The following is an 18,306-nucleotide window of genomic DNA, read 5'->3' as shown; positions in this document are numbered from 1 at the left end:
ACGTCTTATTCCTCTAGGGAAGGGAGAGCAATCATACCCTGACCTTCTGGCTCTGGTGATCGCAATTATCGTCACCATCATCGTCGCACTGGGGGTGAAGAATTCTGTGGGCTTCAACAACGTACTCAATGTGCTGAACCTGGCCGTGTGGGTGTTCATCATGATTGCAGGCTTCTTCTTCATCAATGGGAAATACTGGGCTGAGGGCCAATTCTTGCCCTATGGCTGGTCAGGGGTAAGTTCATTCCTAAATCCCTGTGGGTGTACCTGCTGCACTCTCTGCCTACTACCCTATGACCAGTTTGAGACATGAGTTAAAGGAAATGTTGCTTGTCCCATAACCTTCATGGCACTCTCTTCATCACCTTTTATCTGAATTTCATCAGAATGTTCTGAAGAAATGGTTCTTTTTTATTTAGCTGTTTCACGAACATTTCTTGAGCTCCTATATTATATGGAAAACAGTAATAGATTTGAAATTTTGGTCACTTGCAATATGCCTAATTCTGCATATATCTCATTTAATCTTCCTGCAGTGCAGGAGACTGGGATTCTATCCCTGGGTCGGGAAGATTCCCTGGAGAAGGAAATGGTTACCCACTCCAGTATTCTTTCCTGAAGAATTCCATAGACAGAGGAGCCTGGCATCAGTCCATGGGGTCACAGAGTCAGACATGACTGAAAGACTAACATTCACTCAATAACCTTGCAAGGAGGATATTTACATTCTAGTCTTACAGATGAAAAAACTCAACACTCAGAGAGGTCAAATGACTAGATACTAAGCACATAGCATAAGTGCCCAAGTTAGGAGCCAAAGACAGGACTGTCTGATTCCAAAGCCTGCACATGAACAGCTCAGTCCTATAGAATCTCTCTATAGGACTATTCAGTTCAGACAGTTGGTAAATAGACAAGCAGTAAAAGAGGCCCGAACAGTGGGCAGGCAAGGAAGGGACGAGCATTGCTTCGGTATGGAACTAAGAAAGGAACAGTTCTCAAATCTAAACTCAATGTTTGATCCAAGGTGGAGAGTCCTGCTGGGGTCTGAGAGCAGAGAAGCCTACTGGTGTGGTCTGGGGGATTGACAAAAGAGTGAGCTGGACCAAAAGGACATCTTCAGATCTCATCCCAGTGATCTGATGGTGTGGTTTATGCTAAAGAAAGGTGGAAAGGTCTGAGTGGCAAATTCTTTATACTGACAAGTGCTCGTTCCAAGTCACACCTGAATTCTTCCTCTATATGACTAAAAATGCCACCTTTATGGATTTACTGGTAAAATTCACTCTCCCATTCTTCTTTTTTTCAAACTGTAGAACATAAAGCAGAGACGTTCGAGCTAGAAGGGATCTTAGAGGCCCCCTGGTCCCACCCTCTCCCTTAACAGATAAAGAAACCGAGGCCAGAAGACAAGCCTGCCCAGCATCAGTGACAGAAGGCCAGGATTCCACCAGATTTCTTTTTGTAGTCTTTGCTTACGCTGGCTTTCCAGGGACCAGAAATCTCTCTTGGAGAGCACTCAAAATAACTTCTGTGTATTCTAAACCATGCCACGCTGTTCAATGAAGAGAAATAAGCAAGGAAACAATTTAAGCCAAGGTTTCTAGTCTTCTGCTTATCAGTAAGAATTCTGCAGAGCCACAGATTTCATCCCTCCCACTTGAGGTGAATAAATCCTCAAACTGGTTAAAACCAGAAGAGACAAAAAAACACTGTTGACCCCATTCTGGATCCCCAAGTCTATATTTTCTTATGATACAAATTGTTCCCTTCCTATCATATAAGAAAACAACAAATGATAATAGTGACAAAGAAAGAATGTTTTCCCAGAACTCAACTGCATTTTCATCATAGCACATGAAGATGTTCTCACCATTTTCTTAACAATGTAAGAAATTACTGGGTCATGGACTTACTGTAAGGCTTTGGCCAACAATTAACTTCTATGCTTTCCATTTTTCTCATCTATCAGGTGGTAAAACCAATTGCACCAAATATTTGCAAAAAAGTAATAAAACCTTAGACATTTTTAAGTCCACATTGTATAATTAGTAACAATGATCATGATGGAGGAAGGAGCTAGAATTTACCCACTACCTTCTGGGTGCCCAGCACGTGCTCTATGAATATTATCTCACTCTTATAACAAAACTTTGAAGCAGGTGCTGTTATCCCCAACTTACAGATGGAGAACTCAAGGCTCAGAGAAGCTGGGTAACTTGCTGGAAGTCACTTAGCTAGTCAGTGTCAGGACTGAAATCCCCACCCAGGTGTTTGGCTCCAAAGCCCCTGCCACTACATTGAGTACCTTGTGTATGATTCCTGCCTTCTGAGTCTTCTTAATACTTCCTTTAAGCTTCACAAAGACTGGGAGTCTTGGAGCTGGGAGGAGCATTAAGATGATAGTTAAGCCTGGGGCTTCCCAGGTGGTGTTAGTGGTAAAGAACCTTCCTGCCAATGCAGGAGACATAAGAGACTCAGACTCAATCCCTGGATCAGGAAGATCCCCTGGAGAGGGGCATATAACCCACTCCAGTATCCTTGTCTGGAGAATCCCATGGACAGAAGAACCTGGCAGGCTACAGTCTGTGGGGTCACAAAGAGTCAGACCTTACTGAGCAACTGAGCGCAAGCAAAGTTAAGATCACAGGTCTAGACCATAATAGAGTGAAATTCAACTCCAGTCCTGGAGGAGCCAAAGTCCTGATTCACTCCACTGCCCCCAGGACCTCACGCATGGGACCATCTGTCTTTTTTTGCACCTCTGGCCACTGACCTCACTCCAACCCAAACCTACTACCTGGAGTAGGCTGGTCGTTGGTCACCAAAAAAGCCTGACTTGGATTTTGGGTTTTTTGCTGTGAGTCCTCTTTCCCTGCAGGAAATTCAAATATGTGTCCTCGTGGCTGTGCCTAAAAACATCATCTGAGCACAGAGGACAGCCCAGCGTGAAGATGATGATGACTCATCCTCTCTGCCTGGCCTTGGATTTCTGCATCGTACATCTCCTCCCCAGCCCACTGCCTGGACCTGTTCTTTCTTGACTTTGGTTTTAGGTCACTTTTCCAGTCCAGCAAAGCCACTCTGAATATACATGGTATTTTTTGAGATCTGACACCTTCTCATGAGCATGTCATCCACCAAGTGAATAAACACACTCCCTACTCCCTTCTCTAACAACTGTCAGCAAAATCAAGTTGCCTACTTGCCAACTGCATGAACTTCCACACTCCTTAGGGAAAATCCGACCCCCACCCCTGACCAAAAAAAAAAAAAAAACTGATGAAATTTATTAGTCACTCAGGCATATCCAGCTCTTGGCAACCCCATGGACTGTAGCCTGCCAGGCTCCTCTGTCCATGGAATTTTCCAGGCAAGAATACTAGAGTGGGTTGCCATTTCCTTCTCCAGGGGATCTTCCCGACCCAGGGATTGAACCTGGGTCTCCTGCATTGTAGGCAGATTCTTTACCATCTGAGCCACAAAGGAAGCCCACCTCTGACAAGGGGACTGACAAGTTCAGAGTACCATCCCACTTTCTTCTTCAATCCCTATAGGTAAGACGGGATGGAGGACACCATTGTGGAGGGAATGGTTTAAACGGATACTGTTACGTGACTTAAAACACAACTCTCAAGGACTTCTAAAGGGTTAATGAGCAATCCATCCTCTGGCCATGGACGCCTCAGAAGCCTAGTCTTTCCCTGTTCCAAACACTTCCTTCCAAAGAAAATAGCATAAGGAATGGTTTACTCACTTACGGGTTCTGGGTCAAATGCTTCTTTGGTCTTGAAGAGCTTAAGAACAACAAACATTTTTTCCCTATATCAAGTAACTGCTGGCCCTCAGCTGAACCCCCACTTCCATCTGCAATTCCTCAGCCCCTGAACATTGTTGCTGCGTATTCACTGTATGTTATTTGTTCTCGATGCTATCTTATGGTTTCTCTTTAACCAAATAAAACATTCTACCAGCACAAATAGCTCCCAGGAAAATGGTTCAGAGCAAGTATTTGTGGGGAATGCTGACAGTCTCCAAAAAGAGGAAAAGCTGTTTTCCGTGTCTCCACATTTGAAGCCACTTGCTGGAACCTATTAGCACATTCCACTGTCGCCGTGGACAGGCTACTAACAGATCTGGAGCAAGAGGGTGGTAGGAAATGCTGCTGAAGTTGGAGTTTTGTCTTGTTACTTTGAGAGTGAATTACACAAAGGTGCCTAATTATCTCGTGGGCATATCTAAAGTAGAATAGGGAGAGCCTAACGCCTCTCAAATATCAGCAAGGCACAGGGATCCCAGCTTTTAGGGATCCCTGAAGTTGAGTAGCAGGCCGGCAATGACATTCTTTTGTCAACTAATTAAGCAACAGTCCTCCAGCAACTAAGGCCGGTGCTGCGGCCCCACAAAGCTCTGGGGAGGGAAAGACTGGCCTGCATCATCTGGCTGAGCAGCTTTACCAAGTTGACCTTGGAAAATAATTTCCAGTGACATCATCAAATTGAAAAGTCAATACTGGTTTTTACTTATGTAAGACGTTAAAGGAAGGTTAGGATAAAGTCCTGATGAAGGCAGAAACATGTATACAGACACACACACATGCTTCACCCACTCATTTAATTCACAGATGCCCACCCCTGGGTACCAAACACATTCTTTCAAGCATGGAAGTGTATCCTGATTGTAAATACCAGAGGCTCGATCTGAAATCTGGGTAGAGTGAAGTAGAAAGCAGTTTTAGTGGTTTTGGGGTAGAGACACACCCATAGAGTTTCATTTCATGGCTTTTTTGTATTTACCGACCAGGGATTATTTGCTTGAAGGTCAAAAAAAAAACCTCATTCAAATTAATTCATGTAAAAAGGTGACCCTATTTGTTAACTATATTATCTTCTCTTAAATAATCTGTTTATTTAATCTATATCTTGTTAGGCCAGAGTCTGTTTGATCCTAGCAGGTGTGCTGGTTTTCCATTTGCCCACACTCTCCCAGATCGCCTCTCTACTCCTCCTGCTCCGTTCTGTGCTCCAGAAGACCCCCAGCTGGTGGCTTCCTGTTAGGTTTAGCCAATGGGAGATATCAATCAGGAGATCAGAAGCAGAGAAGAGAACAGGCCCGGGTATTTCTTCCTCACTTCCTCTCAGCCTCGACCCCTAGAGTCCCTTCATCGAAATCATTCCATTTTAACCATCTGAGTTAAATTTCATGGACTTCCCATCACAGTAGAACCTCCAGATGGCCTACTTTTGATCTGTTGAGTCTTTCTTCAATCATAACTGCTTTCTAGTTCTACATATGCAAATTGGGGCTAACAGACATTCTCTTTGCAAACTTATTCTCTCTCTTCCCAGCTAACCTAGTTCCCATAGTTAACTTTCTGGTATCTAATCATTATCAGTAATTGCCATGCATGCTTTCACTCATTTGGGAAACAGTAGCATCTGTTGGTGATGGACAGGGAGGCCTGGCGTGCTGTGATTCATGGGGTCGCAAAGAGTCGGACATGGCTGAGCGACTGAACTGAACTGAATTGAGCATCTGTGTTTTACAAATAATATTCAGTTCAGTTCAGTTCCTCAGTTGTGTCCGACTCAGTGACCCCATGGACTGCAGCACACCAGGCTTCCCTATCCATACCAACTCCCAGAGCTTGCTCAAACTCATGTCCATCAAGTTGGTGATGCCATCCAACCATTTCATCCTCTGTTCATCTCCTGCCTTCACTCTTTCCCAGCATCAGGGTCTTTTCCAATGAGTCAGTTCTTCACATCAGGTGGCCAAAGTATTGGAGCTTCAGCTTTAGCATCAGTCCTTCCAATGAATATTCAGGACTGCTTTCCCTTAGGATTGACTGGTTTGATCTCCTTGCTGTCCAAAGCGACTCTCAAGAGTCATCTCCAACACCACAGTTCAAAAGCATCAATTCTTCAGTGCTCAACTTTCTTTATAGTCCAACTCTCACATCCATACATGACTACTGGAAAAACCATAGCTTTGACTATATGGACCTTTGCTGGTAAAATGATGTCTCTGCTTTGTAATAATGTAGGTATTTGCTAATCTCAATCAATTTGTTATCACAATCAAGGTAGCATTTCTGGTCTTGCAGTGTCCTCTAGGCCCCTAACCCCAGGAGGTCATGCTCAGAGTACTTTTTGCATATGACTGTATCCATATCACCGGGGGGTCGGGATGGGGAACACATGTAAATCCATGGCTGATCCATGTCAATGTATGGCAAAACCCACTGCAATGTTGTGAAATGGTTGTCCTCCAACTAATAAAAATAAATGAAAAATAAAAAATAAATAAATAAATAAAACCCACTACAATATTGTAAAGTAATTAGCCTCCAACTAATAAAAATAAATGGGAATAAATAAATAAATACAGAGAAAAAAATATGAATCAAGTTCTAAAAGAAAAATAAGGAGGAAGAAGAGGGGAAATTTATTTGTGTCCTTGGTTTCATCTGTTCTAGAAAAACTTACAATAGTAATAAAAATACTACTGATAAGAGCAATATTTATTAAGCACCTACCCAGGTGTGGTAAAGAATCTGCCTGCCAAAGCAGGAAATACAAAAGACTGGGGTTTGATCCCTGGGTTGGGAAGATCCCCTGGAGAAGGAAATGGCAACCCACTCCAGTATTCTTGCCTGGAGAATCTCATGGACAGAGGAGCCTGGCGGGCTACACTCCATGGGGCCACACAGAAAGTTGGACATGACTGAGTAACTGAGCATATATTCTACAACTGTGGTGGACTATCTCATTTAATACTTGTAACAATCCAATGAGCTAAATACTATTTTTCTTTCCATTTAAGTGATTAAGAAAATGAAGCCCCATGGGGTTAGGAACTTGTTCTATGTCACCAAGCTAGTTCTTGGCAGAACCAAGCAAGGTCTGACAGGCTATAGAATCTGCACTCCTAACCAAGTCCTATCCCACCCATACACATGGCTCTGAGATTCCCCCTGGAGCCTACAGTGCACCTCTCCTCCAACAACTATATGATTCATACTTCAAAACTGGAAGGTGTTGCTCCAAGATACCTGTACCTTGGAGGTATCTTCCACTGAGCCTTCTGTTCAGTTAGCCCTCCCTTTGTCCTCAGTTAATCTTCTTATGGGATGGTTTAGACCTCTCCCCCTTTTTTTTTTTTTGGTAAATTAATTTATTTATTTTAATTGGAGGCTAATTACTTTACAATATTGTAGTGGTTTTTGCCATACATTCACATGAATCAGCCATGGGTGTACATGTGTCCCCCATCCTGAACCCCCCTCCCACCTCCCCCAGCCATCCCATCCCTCAGGGTCATCCCAGTGCACCAGCCCTGAGCGCCCTGTCTCATGCATCAAACCTGGACTGGCGATCTTTTTCATATATGGTAATATACATGTTTCAATGCTAGTCTCTCAAATCATCCCTTCCTCGCCTTCTCCCACAGAGTCCAAAAGTCTGTTCTTTACATCTGTGTCTCTTTTGTTGTCTCGCATATAGGGTCATCATTACCATCTTTCTAAATTCCATATATATGCGTTAGTATACTGTATTGGTGTTTTTCTGACTTACTTCACTCTGTATAATAGGCTCCAGTTTCATCCACCTCATTAGAATTGATTCAAATGCATTCTTTTTAATAGCTGGGTAATATTCTATTGTGTATATGTACCACAGCTTTCTCATCCATTCATCTGCCGACGGACATCTAGGTTGCTTCCATGTCCTAGCTATTGTAAACAGTGCTGTGATGAACATTGCGGTACACGTGTCTCTTTTACCTTTTTCCAGGGTAGCTTGGCCCTGAATTCTTACTTAGGACCTTCCCACCCTCCTATCCTCAGCAGGGAGCTCTTCCAGTATCTAAGACCATCCAGCACTGATCACTCCAAGTGGGTATGGCAGTGTAGCCCTGGGACGTCCTAATTGGGATTGATTGCATCATTAGACTGATTGTCATAAAATGTCACTGTATGATTTATAAGAGGGGTGTGTGTGTGTGTGTGTGTGTGTGCATGTGTATGGAAAGAAAGATGTTAAAGGAAGAGAAAGCAGGACCTGTTTTTCTGGAAGCTGTCTTAAAGCTAGGCCTTCCTGGATTGGGGCAGCTTGGTGAGCCTGAAATTCCAGCATCCATCCGTCCTTGAACACCAGAAACATTTTTTAGACAAGTGAAAACAAGTACATTTCCAAACCTGGGGTTCACAGGTTTGAACCCCCATGTACCATGAGGTAAGATCTCTTTGATCTCCTTGTCTGGAGGCAAAAGACACTTTCCACGCCCTGAAATGCAGGACTCTGCTGGAGTGAAAGTGGGAGTTATCTCCTCTCCCAGACAGAAGCCCCCTGGTGACAACTGCTTGTATGGAAGTTCTTTCTACTAGAATAGATCAGGAGTTCTTAGATTCTTGTGTGTGCAGTAGACTCCTTGGCAGTCTGGTGAAGGAGATGAAGCTCCTTTGGGATTGTATTTATATTGTATATAAACTGTGTTTATAAATGAATAACCTAATTAGAAGTTTGAAAGAAACCAATTACAGTTAACCTATCAACAATAGCAGTCTGAATCAGGCTGTTACACCTTTTTTTTTCCAAAAGTAAATACTATAGTACTACGTCAGTGAGTGGTTAGCTCACTCTCTGGACATGGACCACAGACATGGAGGGATCAAGTACACGAGGAACCATGGATACAGAGGGCCAGTATAAGTTATACTCGAATTTTCTGCTGTGCTGGGGTCAGCATCCCTAACCCCCACGTTGTTCAAGGGTCAACTGTAAATTGAAATACAGTTACAAAAATATTTTTAAATTGTGATATAACCATGGGCTTCTTTATTAGTGCTTTAAATATTAATATGTATGCTTAATAACTAACATAAATTGCAAGTAGCAATGAGCACAAATGGTATTTCAAGATCTCTGCAACAACTAATATGATTGGGAAAATATCTGATTGGTGACAAATATCACAATCCTGTTAGTGTGTCATCTATACTCATAATGAAAAGAAATGATAACATTCAATAGAAGGGTAAGGAAAATAAAGATTTATTTTTCTCATCAAAATTCTCAGACTCTCCTGAATTGCATGGACCCCAGAATAAGAGCCCCCAATTAGAGAACTGAAGCATTAGAGGCAATGGAAGAGACTAGAGAAGAGACTAACTCATTTTACAGATGAGCAAATGTTGCTTTTGAAAGTTTGAGATGATCTTCCATTTTGTGATGTACTTTGTAGGTTCTAGTTCTTAGTATTATGCCTTTTACTTACTGAGAAGTCAGTCAGAAAGGTAAGAGTGGAAATTTAGGGACAGGTATCTGCTTGGCACATTTTTAGAATTTCATCCTTTACAAACCAAATATGGACGAAAAGGAAAAAGTGGCCCAGTCTACAATGAGCCACACTCCTGGACTCCTAGCTAGAGTTTGCACGGTATCAAATGCCTTTACCCCATACACAGAAAATCCAGAAACATCTCTTTCATCTTCCCCTAAAAGGATATCCCCAAGCATTTCTTACTTTCAGCTGGTAAGGAGAATGCTAAGGTGGGAAAACAGAATTTAAACTTTGAAAAATCCTTTGGAAGAAAGTTACATGCTCCTCAATGGAGGATTTTCACTGACATCTTGACCCATCAAATTACAACCATCTTTGGAATCACATAGGCTCCTATCAGACAGACATCCAGCAGATGTCACTGGATACCACCTCCCCAGCTTCACTCTGCCTCACTCTTCATCCCTTCCCCGGCCATGTAGCCCAACCAGGCTGCTCAAACCCCCAAAATTGACCCTTCCTTTCTTTCCATGGAAGACAAGAGTCTACCTGAAAAATCTAAAAATCCTTTGTATCGTTTAACATGTGGAAGATATCCTGAAAATGATCTACCAGGGTCACTAGTAGTAATTTGAGCAGGAGAATTTGTGCAACTGCATCTGAGACCCCTACTAAATGACACAAGTGCCCACTCCGTGTCCCTGTATCAGTCACAAGTACCTCCCCACATTTTCAAACATTTCCTAGGGGTTGTCACACAGCCCCTGGTTATGGTTGAGAACCACTAAATGAAAATAAAGCACAAAGAAATTAATGAGTTCCCCCCAAGACATAGGGTTAGCCAACTTACTGATTTACTTATAAGCTCACTTACTCCCAAAAATGATTTCAATGTGTTGAATGAACCTAATTTTTATTTGGGCATAATTCTTCTTATCTTCATTTTATACATGAAGAAATTTCCCAGTGTCACACAGCTAGTAGAAGTCAGAACTCAAGCCTTTAGCACAAGTTCCACCATGTTACCCCCTCTACCACTCAGTAATGTCTGCTGACCATCGGGCAATTAAGGGGACCACGTGTCAGGCACTGGTGATCCACTTACACTCTAAGTATTTCAAATGTCTTCATCTCTACAGGTGCTGCAAGGAGCAGCCACATGTTTCTATGCTTTCATTGGCTTTGACATCATCGCCACCACTGGAGAGGAAGCCAAGAATCCCAACACATCCATCCCTTATGCTATCACCGCCTCCCTGGTCATCTGCCTGACAGCATATGTATCCGTAAGTAACAAAAGCTTATTATGGCACCTTCCACATGGACTTTTCATATTTGACCTTAAAATGTGGCTCTGGGACTGGGTTTCCTTCTGTCAGGAAGTAATCCTTCACTTGTGCATTTGTGGTGTTTGTACGCATATGTTCATGTTGCTTCCTCTTTTAACACGGGCTCAAGCTCACCCCACCCACTGATGACAGAGAGAAAATCAAGGTTCCAAGCTGGACACAGGAGAAGCCCCAGGCCCTCACTTGGGCTGTGGCTCACATCCCTGCTCCGCCCTATGCACGGCTCTCAGCATCCCGGCATCCGGTGCAGGGAGTGGGGATGGTGGGGGGAGCGTGCAGAGAGTGGGCTGCCGTCCAAAGAGTTCAGATCATAGGCTGGCAGTAACGGGTGGGTGTGCAAGCAAGCAGAGGCATTATGGGCCTCTGTGCACCCTCCTCAATGCTCTTCTGTCTTCTGGGAGCTTCCCAGCAGCAAAGAGGCAAGGCTCCCCCAGAGGGGGCAAGGAGAAAACAGGATTGTCCTGGAAGCCAACGGGAAACACGAGAGCAGCACTGGATATGGTCTGCCCACCAAAATGTTTCTATTCATGGACAGGTCAATTATCATTTCCCCTATGCACACGGCTTCTCAGGCAGCATTAGTGGTAAAGAACCCACCTGCCAACGCAGGAGACATGGGTTGGATCCCTGGATGGGGAAGATTCCCTGAAAAAGGGCACGTCAACCCACTCCAGTATTCTTGCAGGGAAAATCCCACAGAGAGAGGAGCCTGGAGGGCTACAGTCCATGGGGTCACAAAGAGTCAGACACGACTGAGCACAGAGCTTATGCACACACATGCAACTTATCTTCTCCAGCCCTGATTATCCCTGCAGACAGAATGTTCAGAAACAGTGTGGGGGAGGGGCAGCAGGGGGAGCAACAGAGACACTCTGCTGTGTATTCCCCCTCCTGTACCACCCCATACTTCCCCTCCTCCAGGAGTCAACCCTTGTAGCACACACAATAAAGTTAAACCACAGTTCCTTCCTTAGGATAGTGCTTTATAGACTACAGAGTAAGTCTACCACATTTTGCCCTAATCAAACATGGGCGGGAGACTCAGCAAGAACTGCTGTAAGAATCCACCCCACTCTCCTCCAGTCTACCCCACCACATCCTCAAAGAGGATATTGCAAGTGATGGTGTTACTGGGACAGGTTCCCTTTTAGAATGTGTGGGGCCTAACCACACCTCAGGAGTTGTTTGGTCTTGTGTTGGTCACCAGGCCCACTCTACCACCAGAAGAGCCACACTGCTGGGCTGTGGTCACACATCTCGCCAGCCTCCCCAGTGGCCACTCTGTTACACTGGGGGATCTCGGCTCCTGAGACACAGGCGAAAAAGTGATCTAGAAATGAACCACCCTCTCCTCTTCAGGCTCTGGACTCCCTCAACGATGCCAAGATTGGCCTTCACAGCCCAGGGGTCTCCTGGCCTTATGACCGGCGTCTCCATGGCCTGGGGCCAATTATGAAGGGAGGAATGTCATGGCAGATCTATGACATGTGAGGAGAAATAGGTCCTGGTTAAGCAAAGCCATAATGGTCTTCTAGCTCACAGCAGAACTGGACTCCGTTCTGATGCCATCATTTATTTCTTGGCCTGCCTGGTTCCTGGGACTGAGCTACAGAGAGGAAATGGAAATATGAGTCCCATCAGTTAATCAGCTATGGATCCCCTACACATTTATCTTTTGAGTTTTGATCTCTGGTCTTTGGGGTAAGAAGTCGGACAGTTAAGACCCTGTAGGGCCTGGAAAGTACAAAAAAAATGAGTCTTGTCCATGAGGGCACAGGGCCTCTGGCTACAGCCCCTGCCATCGGATAACACCTGCTCTTCACTGAACTATCCATGTAGCTCCGCTTTCAGGAGCTGAAATACCAGCAGACTTATTCCTCAGATATGAAAGGACCACAGAGAGACAGTAGAAATGACCTGGTCCAGTCCACTGAATTCACATGTGGGGAGGAAATTCTGAGACCAAGAGCTCCAGAGGCAAAGTAAAGGCACACACCAGAAAGTGGCAGATGCAGGCTTCCATGCAGGACCAGGCCTCTTTCCTCTGCTACAGGACACCCATCCATGCGTCAGACTGATCCCTCTACCTCCAACCACGTTTCATCTCGTTTTAACAGGTGAGCATGATCCTAACTCTGATGGTGCCATATGACGCCATTGACACGGAGTCCCCACTCATGGAGATGTTTGTGGCTCGTGGGTTCTATGCCGCAAAGTTCGTCGTGGCCATCGGGTCGGTTGCAGGACTGACGGTCAGCTTGCTGGGCTCCCTCTTCCCAATGCCGAGGGTTATCTATGCCATGGCCGGCGATGGGCTCCTCTTCAGGTAAGGGCTATGCTCGTGGCATTTATTTTACTCTTCCATGCCTGTCCAGGGAGACTGTCACCCATCTTCCCTGTCATATGGACCATGGAACTTGTCATATATCTTGGCAAAGAGTTTGAGTGAAAATAATTTAGGTCCTAAAACAGCCCCTCAGTTTGACTCTGGGTCCCTCAATCTAGCAACAAACTGATATGTTCCCCCAACTGCCCCTCCCCTTTTATGTGACACTGTCTGTTCCTTCGTAAAGATGGTGAGTGCCAAAATGCTACATGGGTGGCCTCCAGAAGGAAGGACCCATCCCAGGGGCATCTTAGGCTTGCCCTCACATTGAGCCCTGACACCTGCTCCTCTGACATTGAAGAAAGTTCAAAGTTACAATCAAAGAGAGGATAAGACCCTTTGAGCAGAACCTAGTAATACTAGCAATGACTACCACCATTTATTGAACGTCTGTGTATCCCAGGTATACGGTATCCCATTTAGCCATCACAATAACTCTATTTAACAGAACAGTGTAAGTTCAGTTCAGTTCAGTTCAGTTCAATCACTCAGTCATGTCTGACTCTTTGCGACCCCATGAATTGCAGCACATCAGGCCTCCCTGTCCATCACAAACTCCCAGAGTTTACTCAAACTCATGCCCATTAAGTCGGTGATGCCATCCAGCCATCTCATCCTCTATCATCCCCTTCTCCTCCTGCCCCCAATCCCTCCCAGCATCAGGGTCTTTTCCAGTGAGTCAACTCTTCACATGAGGTGGCCAAAGTACTGGAGTTTCAGCTTCAGCATCAGTCCTTCCAATGAACACCCAGGACTGATCTCCTTTAGGATGGACTGGTTGGATCTCCTTGCAGTCCAAGGGACTCTCAAGAGTCTTCTCCAACACCACAGTTCAAAAGCATCAATTCTTTTGTGCTCAGCTTTCTTTATAGTCCAACTCTCACATCCATACATGATGACTGGAAAAACCATAGCCTTGACCAGACAGACCTTTGTTGGCAAAGTAATGTCTCTGCTTTTTAATATGCTATCTAGGTTGGTCGTAACTTTCCTTCCAAGGAGTAAGTGTCTTTTAATTTGATGGCTGCAGTCACCATCTGCCGTGATTTTGGAGCCCAGAAAAATAAAGTCTGACACTGTTTCCACTGTTTCCCCATCTATTTCCCATGAAGTGATGGGACCTGATGCCATGATCTTAGTTTTCTGAATGTTGAGCTTTAAGCCAACTTTTTACTCTCCTCTTTCACTTTCATCAAGAGGCTTTTTAGTTCCTCTTCCCTTTCTGCCATAAGGGTGGTGTCATCTGCATATCTGAGGTAATTGATATTTCTCCCAGCAATCTTGATTCCAGCTTATGCTTCTTCCAGCCCAGCGTTTCTCATGATGTACTCTGCATAGAAATTAAATAAACAGGGTGACAATATACAGCCTTGACGTACTCCTTTTCCTATTTGGAACCGGTCTGTTGTTCCATGTCCAGTTCTAACTGTTGCTTCCTGACCTGCATATAAGTTTCTCAAGAGGCAGGTCAGGTGGTCTGGTATTCCCATCTTTTTCAGAATTTTCCACAGTTTATTGTGATCCACACAGTCAAAGGCTTTGGCATAGTCAATAAAGCAGAAATAGATGTTTTTCATCTAGTACAGAATAGTGTACTAGATGAAAATACTCAGAGAGTTAAAAAAAACAAAAACTTGCCCCAAATCTCCCAGGTGCTGGGTGGGGTGGGTCAGGATTTGAACCCAGGACTGTTTGACCCAAATGACCAGATTTTTAACCACGTCAAGACACTGACACTTCCAGTCCCCTAATCTGGCCAGAAAGTAGCCTATCTGCCCATGGTACACAGGGGATGTGGCCCCATCTCTTGGTGCCTCATGCCTCCTGTGTGAGGAACCTGCAGGTAAAGCATTCTTCAAGTGCACCAAACAAGGAGCAAATTGCCAAGAAGGTCTCAGGAGTTCAGAGGGACCCAGCTCAGAGACTTTTCCTCTGCCATCAGCTGTCACCTTCTGCAACAGTTCCTGTGCATACCCTCTGAGGTCAGAGCTGAGACCTTGGGGGAGCTGGAGGCTGATCGTGGTGGAGATGTGACAACTTCACACATCCACAAGGTCTTTCTGCTGTCAAAGAAAACCGAGAGATGCCAGGGCTCTGAGCAGTTTATGCTGCTGCTGCTGCTGCTGCTAAGTCGCTTCAGTCGTGTCTGACTCTGTGCGACCCCATAGACGGCAGCCCACCAGGCTCCACCACCCCTGGGATTCTCCAGGCAAGAACACTGGAGTGGGCTGCCATTTCCTTCTCCAATGCATGAAAGTGAAAAGTGAAAGTGAAGTCGCTCAGTCGTGTCTGACGCTTCACGACCCCATGGACTGCAGCCTACCAGGCTCCTCTGTCCATGGGCTTTTCCAGGCAAGAGTACTGGAGTGGGGTGCCATTGCCTTCTCTGCTGAGCAGTTTATAGGCTTGTGTGAATCACGGAAATAAGGGAGGACTGGAAGAGCAGCAAGAATGAGGGCCAGGAGGACAGGAAGGTGGAAGGTGGGAGCCTATCTAAGTCTAAGGAACTGCCAAACAAGCACCTGTCATTCAGTCACCCTTGTTGGTCTTCTCTATCTTCTCCAGTGAGTGACTGGCCATATTTAGCTTTCATCCATGAGCACATGTTCTTAATGACTGTGCTATTTTGCAACCAAATCCCTGTACTTTCATTGGAGAGCAAGCTTCTCAGGATTTGGCATAAATCAGAATCCTCTAGAGGTTTTTTAAAGTGTATAGTTTGTTGGGCCCCACTCCCAGAGAGTCTTGACATAGTAGGTAAAACCTGAAAATACATATTTCGAACAAGTTCCAAGGTATTGCTAACACTGCTGATCCATGGACCATACTTTGGATAACACAGGTGGAGAGGGCCACCAGGCAGGTATGTGACTTCAACTGTCTCCTGTTCATAGCAAAGTCTGGGCTTCAATTTAGATTCCTGAGAACCTCCTAGATTCCATCAACCCACCACATGACATAATGAAGTAGGCACTTTAATAGAGCAGTTTGCCTCATACCCAAGGAATTAAAATAGATTCTGTTTAAATTATATTTCAGAAACGAGATCCTGGAGTAGGAACAGCAACAGTATTTAAAGCAGTGAATCCAGAAGTAAACTGGAGGAGCAGGACCAGGAGGTGTTAAACCATGTTGAATCCATCACCACTAACCCTCTGCTTGCCCCTCCTCCAGATTCCTGGCTCACGTGAGCTCCTACACAGAGACCCCCGTGGTGGCCTGCATCGTTTCGGGGTTCCTGGCAGCTCTTCTCTCCCTGCTAGTCAGCTTGAGAGACCTGATTGAGATGATGTCCATCGGCACCCTCCTTGCCTACACCTTAGTCTCCGTCTGTGTCTTGCTCCTTCGATACCAGCCCGAGAGTGACATTGACGGCTTTGTCAAATTCCTGTCTGAGGAGCACACGAAGAAGAAGGAGGGTGTTCTGGCTGACTGTGAGAAGGAAGGCTGCTCTCCCGTGAGTGAAGGGGAAGAGTTCTCCGGCCCAGCCACCAACACATGTGGGGCCAAGAACCTGCCATCCTTGGGAGACAATGAGATGCTCATAGGGAAATCAGACAAGTCGACCTACAACGTCAACCACCCAAACTACGGCACTGTGGACATGACCACAGGCATAGAAGCTGATGAATCTGAAAACATTTATCTCATCAAGTTGAAGAAGCTGATTGGGCCCCGTTACTACACCATGAGGATCCAGCTGGGCCTTCCGGGCAAGATGGACCGGCCCACAGCCGCTACAGGGCACACGGTGACCATCTGTGTGCTCCTGCTCTTCATCCTCATGTTCGTCTTCTGCTCATTCATCATCTTTGGTTCTGACTACATCTCAGAGCAGAGCTGGTGGGCCATCCTTCTAGTTGTTCTGATGGTGCTGCTGATCAGCGCCCTGGTGTTTGTAATCCTGCAGCAGCCAGAGAACCCCAAGAAGCTGCCCTACATGGCTCCCTGCCTCCCCTTCGTGCCTGCCTTTGCCATGCTGGTGAACATCTATCTCATGCTAAAGCTCTCCACCATCACGTGGATCCGGTTTGCAGTCTGGTGCTTTGTCGGTAAGCAACTTCCTCTGGAGCCTTGAGAGTTCCCTTCTAAGGCCTTGACCAGGCTTATCCCAAAATTACCTCCTAGCCCAACTAGGCATCCCCTTGCCAAGAGAATTCTGGCTGGTTCTGTGGATCCTTGCTTTTTTTTTAGAGTCAAAAAAGCCATGTGTGGAAAAAAAAAAAGCCACGTGTGCCCTTTCTGTTATGATCTTGGTTGTTCGTTCTGAAGAATGATACTGATCAATCCATCACTTCACTGAATGCTATTACTGGATATTCTTCTTGTGGATAATTAGTATCATAGAAAGTGATACTTATTTCATTTTAAGTGGATCCACATTTTAAAATGAATCCACATTTTTTAAAAAGGACAAAAATAACATAAATTGAGGGTGGGAAAGGTTGATTGGCATTCTTAAAAACTAATAATTATGAAGAATTTTATTTATCTTATGTTGGACAGAATTAAAATAGTAATCATGCCATATTTTTAAACAAGCAAAATATGAATTAAGTATGCATTCTTGGCATAATTTTTTGACAAAATTACATCCTGGCACCATTTAATAATCCTCACTTTTTCTCAACTTTCACAAAATATTTGAGCATTTTATTTTTTCCCAAGATCTCTCCTCATCCACTGATATTCCAATCATTTTCTTGGAAAATACCTATCATGTCATCATCCTTGTTGATTTTCTCTTCTTCTTTTGATAACTGATAAGACTCTGTCAGGTTCTCAACATCCACAACTTTAAGTGAATTACCATTGCTCTCTCTAAACTCACTTTCACTGCCTTCAGACAATCCTGTATCTTCCCCAAGATTTCTAATTTTCCTTTGGAATCAGTTTATATTATATTTACATTACATGTTTAACATATTTGACCATTACTGATGAAATGGCTGGGGTAGGTGCTCATGATAACTTAAGAGAGATGTTTAAGTGAATGCTTATTTTAAGGTTCCTTATTTATTATTTTTATATTTCCTATATAATTTGGTAACCCTGGGGTCTCTGGCAACAAATACTTAGCTAAGGAGTGTCCTTAGGTGCTTTGAGGAATAGAAAAGTAAAGAATAAGGGAGGCAAAATAAATATGTGTGAATCAACCAGCCTGGGCAAGGCAACAAAAAGACTTGTGGAGTTGTAGCCCAACCACTCCTTGAGATGAGGAATATGGGTGTTCAATGTGGTGACCTCTGTTCCCAAACCATACTGTTGTTCATGCTTAATAAATAC

The 18,306-nt window shown here is 44.5% G+C and overlaps 1 protein-coding gene across 1 annotated transcript in view; it reads left to right on the top strand.

Moving 5' to 3' along the window:
- Positions 1-18,306, top strand: part of SLC7A14 (solute carrier family 7 member 14) — a 107,078-nt gene that overhangs the window by 74,411 nt on the left and 14,361 nt on the right. Inside the window, exons 4-7 of the mRNA XM_043875431.1 lie at positions 18-235; positions 10,425-10,571; positions 12,752-12,960; positions 16,195-17,072. Of these exons, the coding sequence (XP_043731366.1) occupies positions 18-235; positions 10,425-10,571; positions 12,752-12,960; positions 16,195-17,072 (1,452 nt within the window). The remainder of the gene's footprint in view (positions 1-17; positions 236-10,424; positions 10,572-12,751; positions 12,961-16,194; positions 17,073-18,306) is intronic.

The sequence above is a fragment of the Cervus elaphus genome, chromosome 19 (assembly GCF_910594005.1).
Source record: "Cervus elaphus chromosome 19, mCerEla1.1, whole genome shotgun sequence".
Lineage (NCBI taxonomy): Eukaryota > Metazoa > Chordata > Mammalia > Artiodactyla > Cervidae > Cervus > Cervus elaphus.
This window is presented reverse-complemented; position numbering and strand designations above follow the sequence as displayed.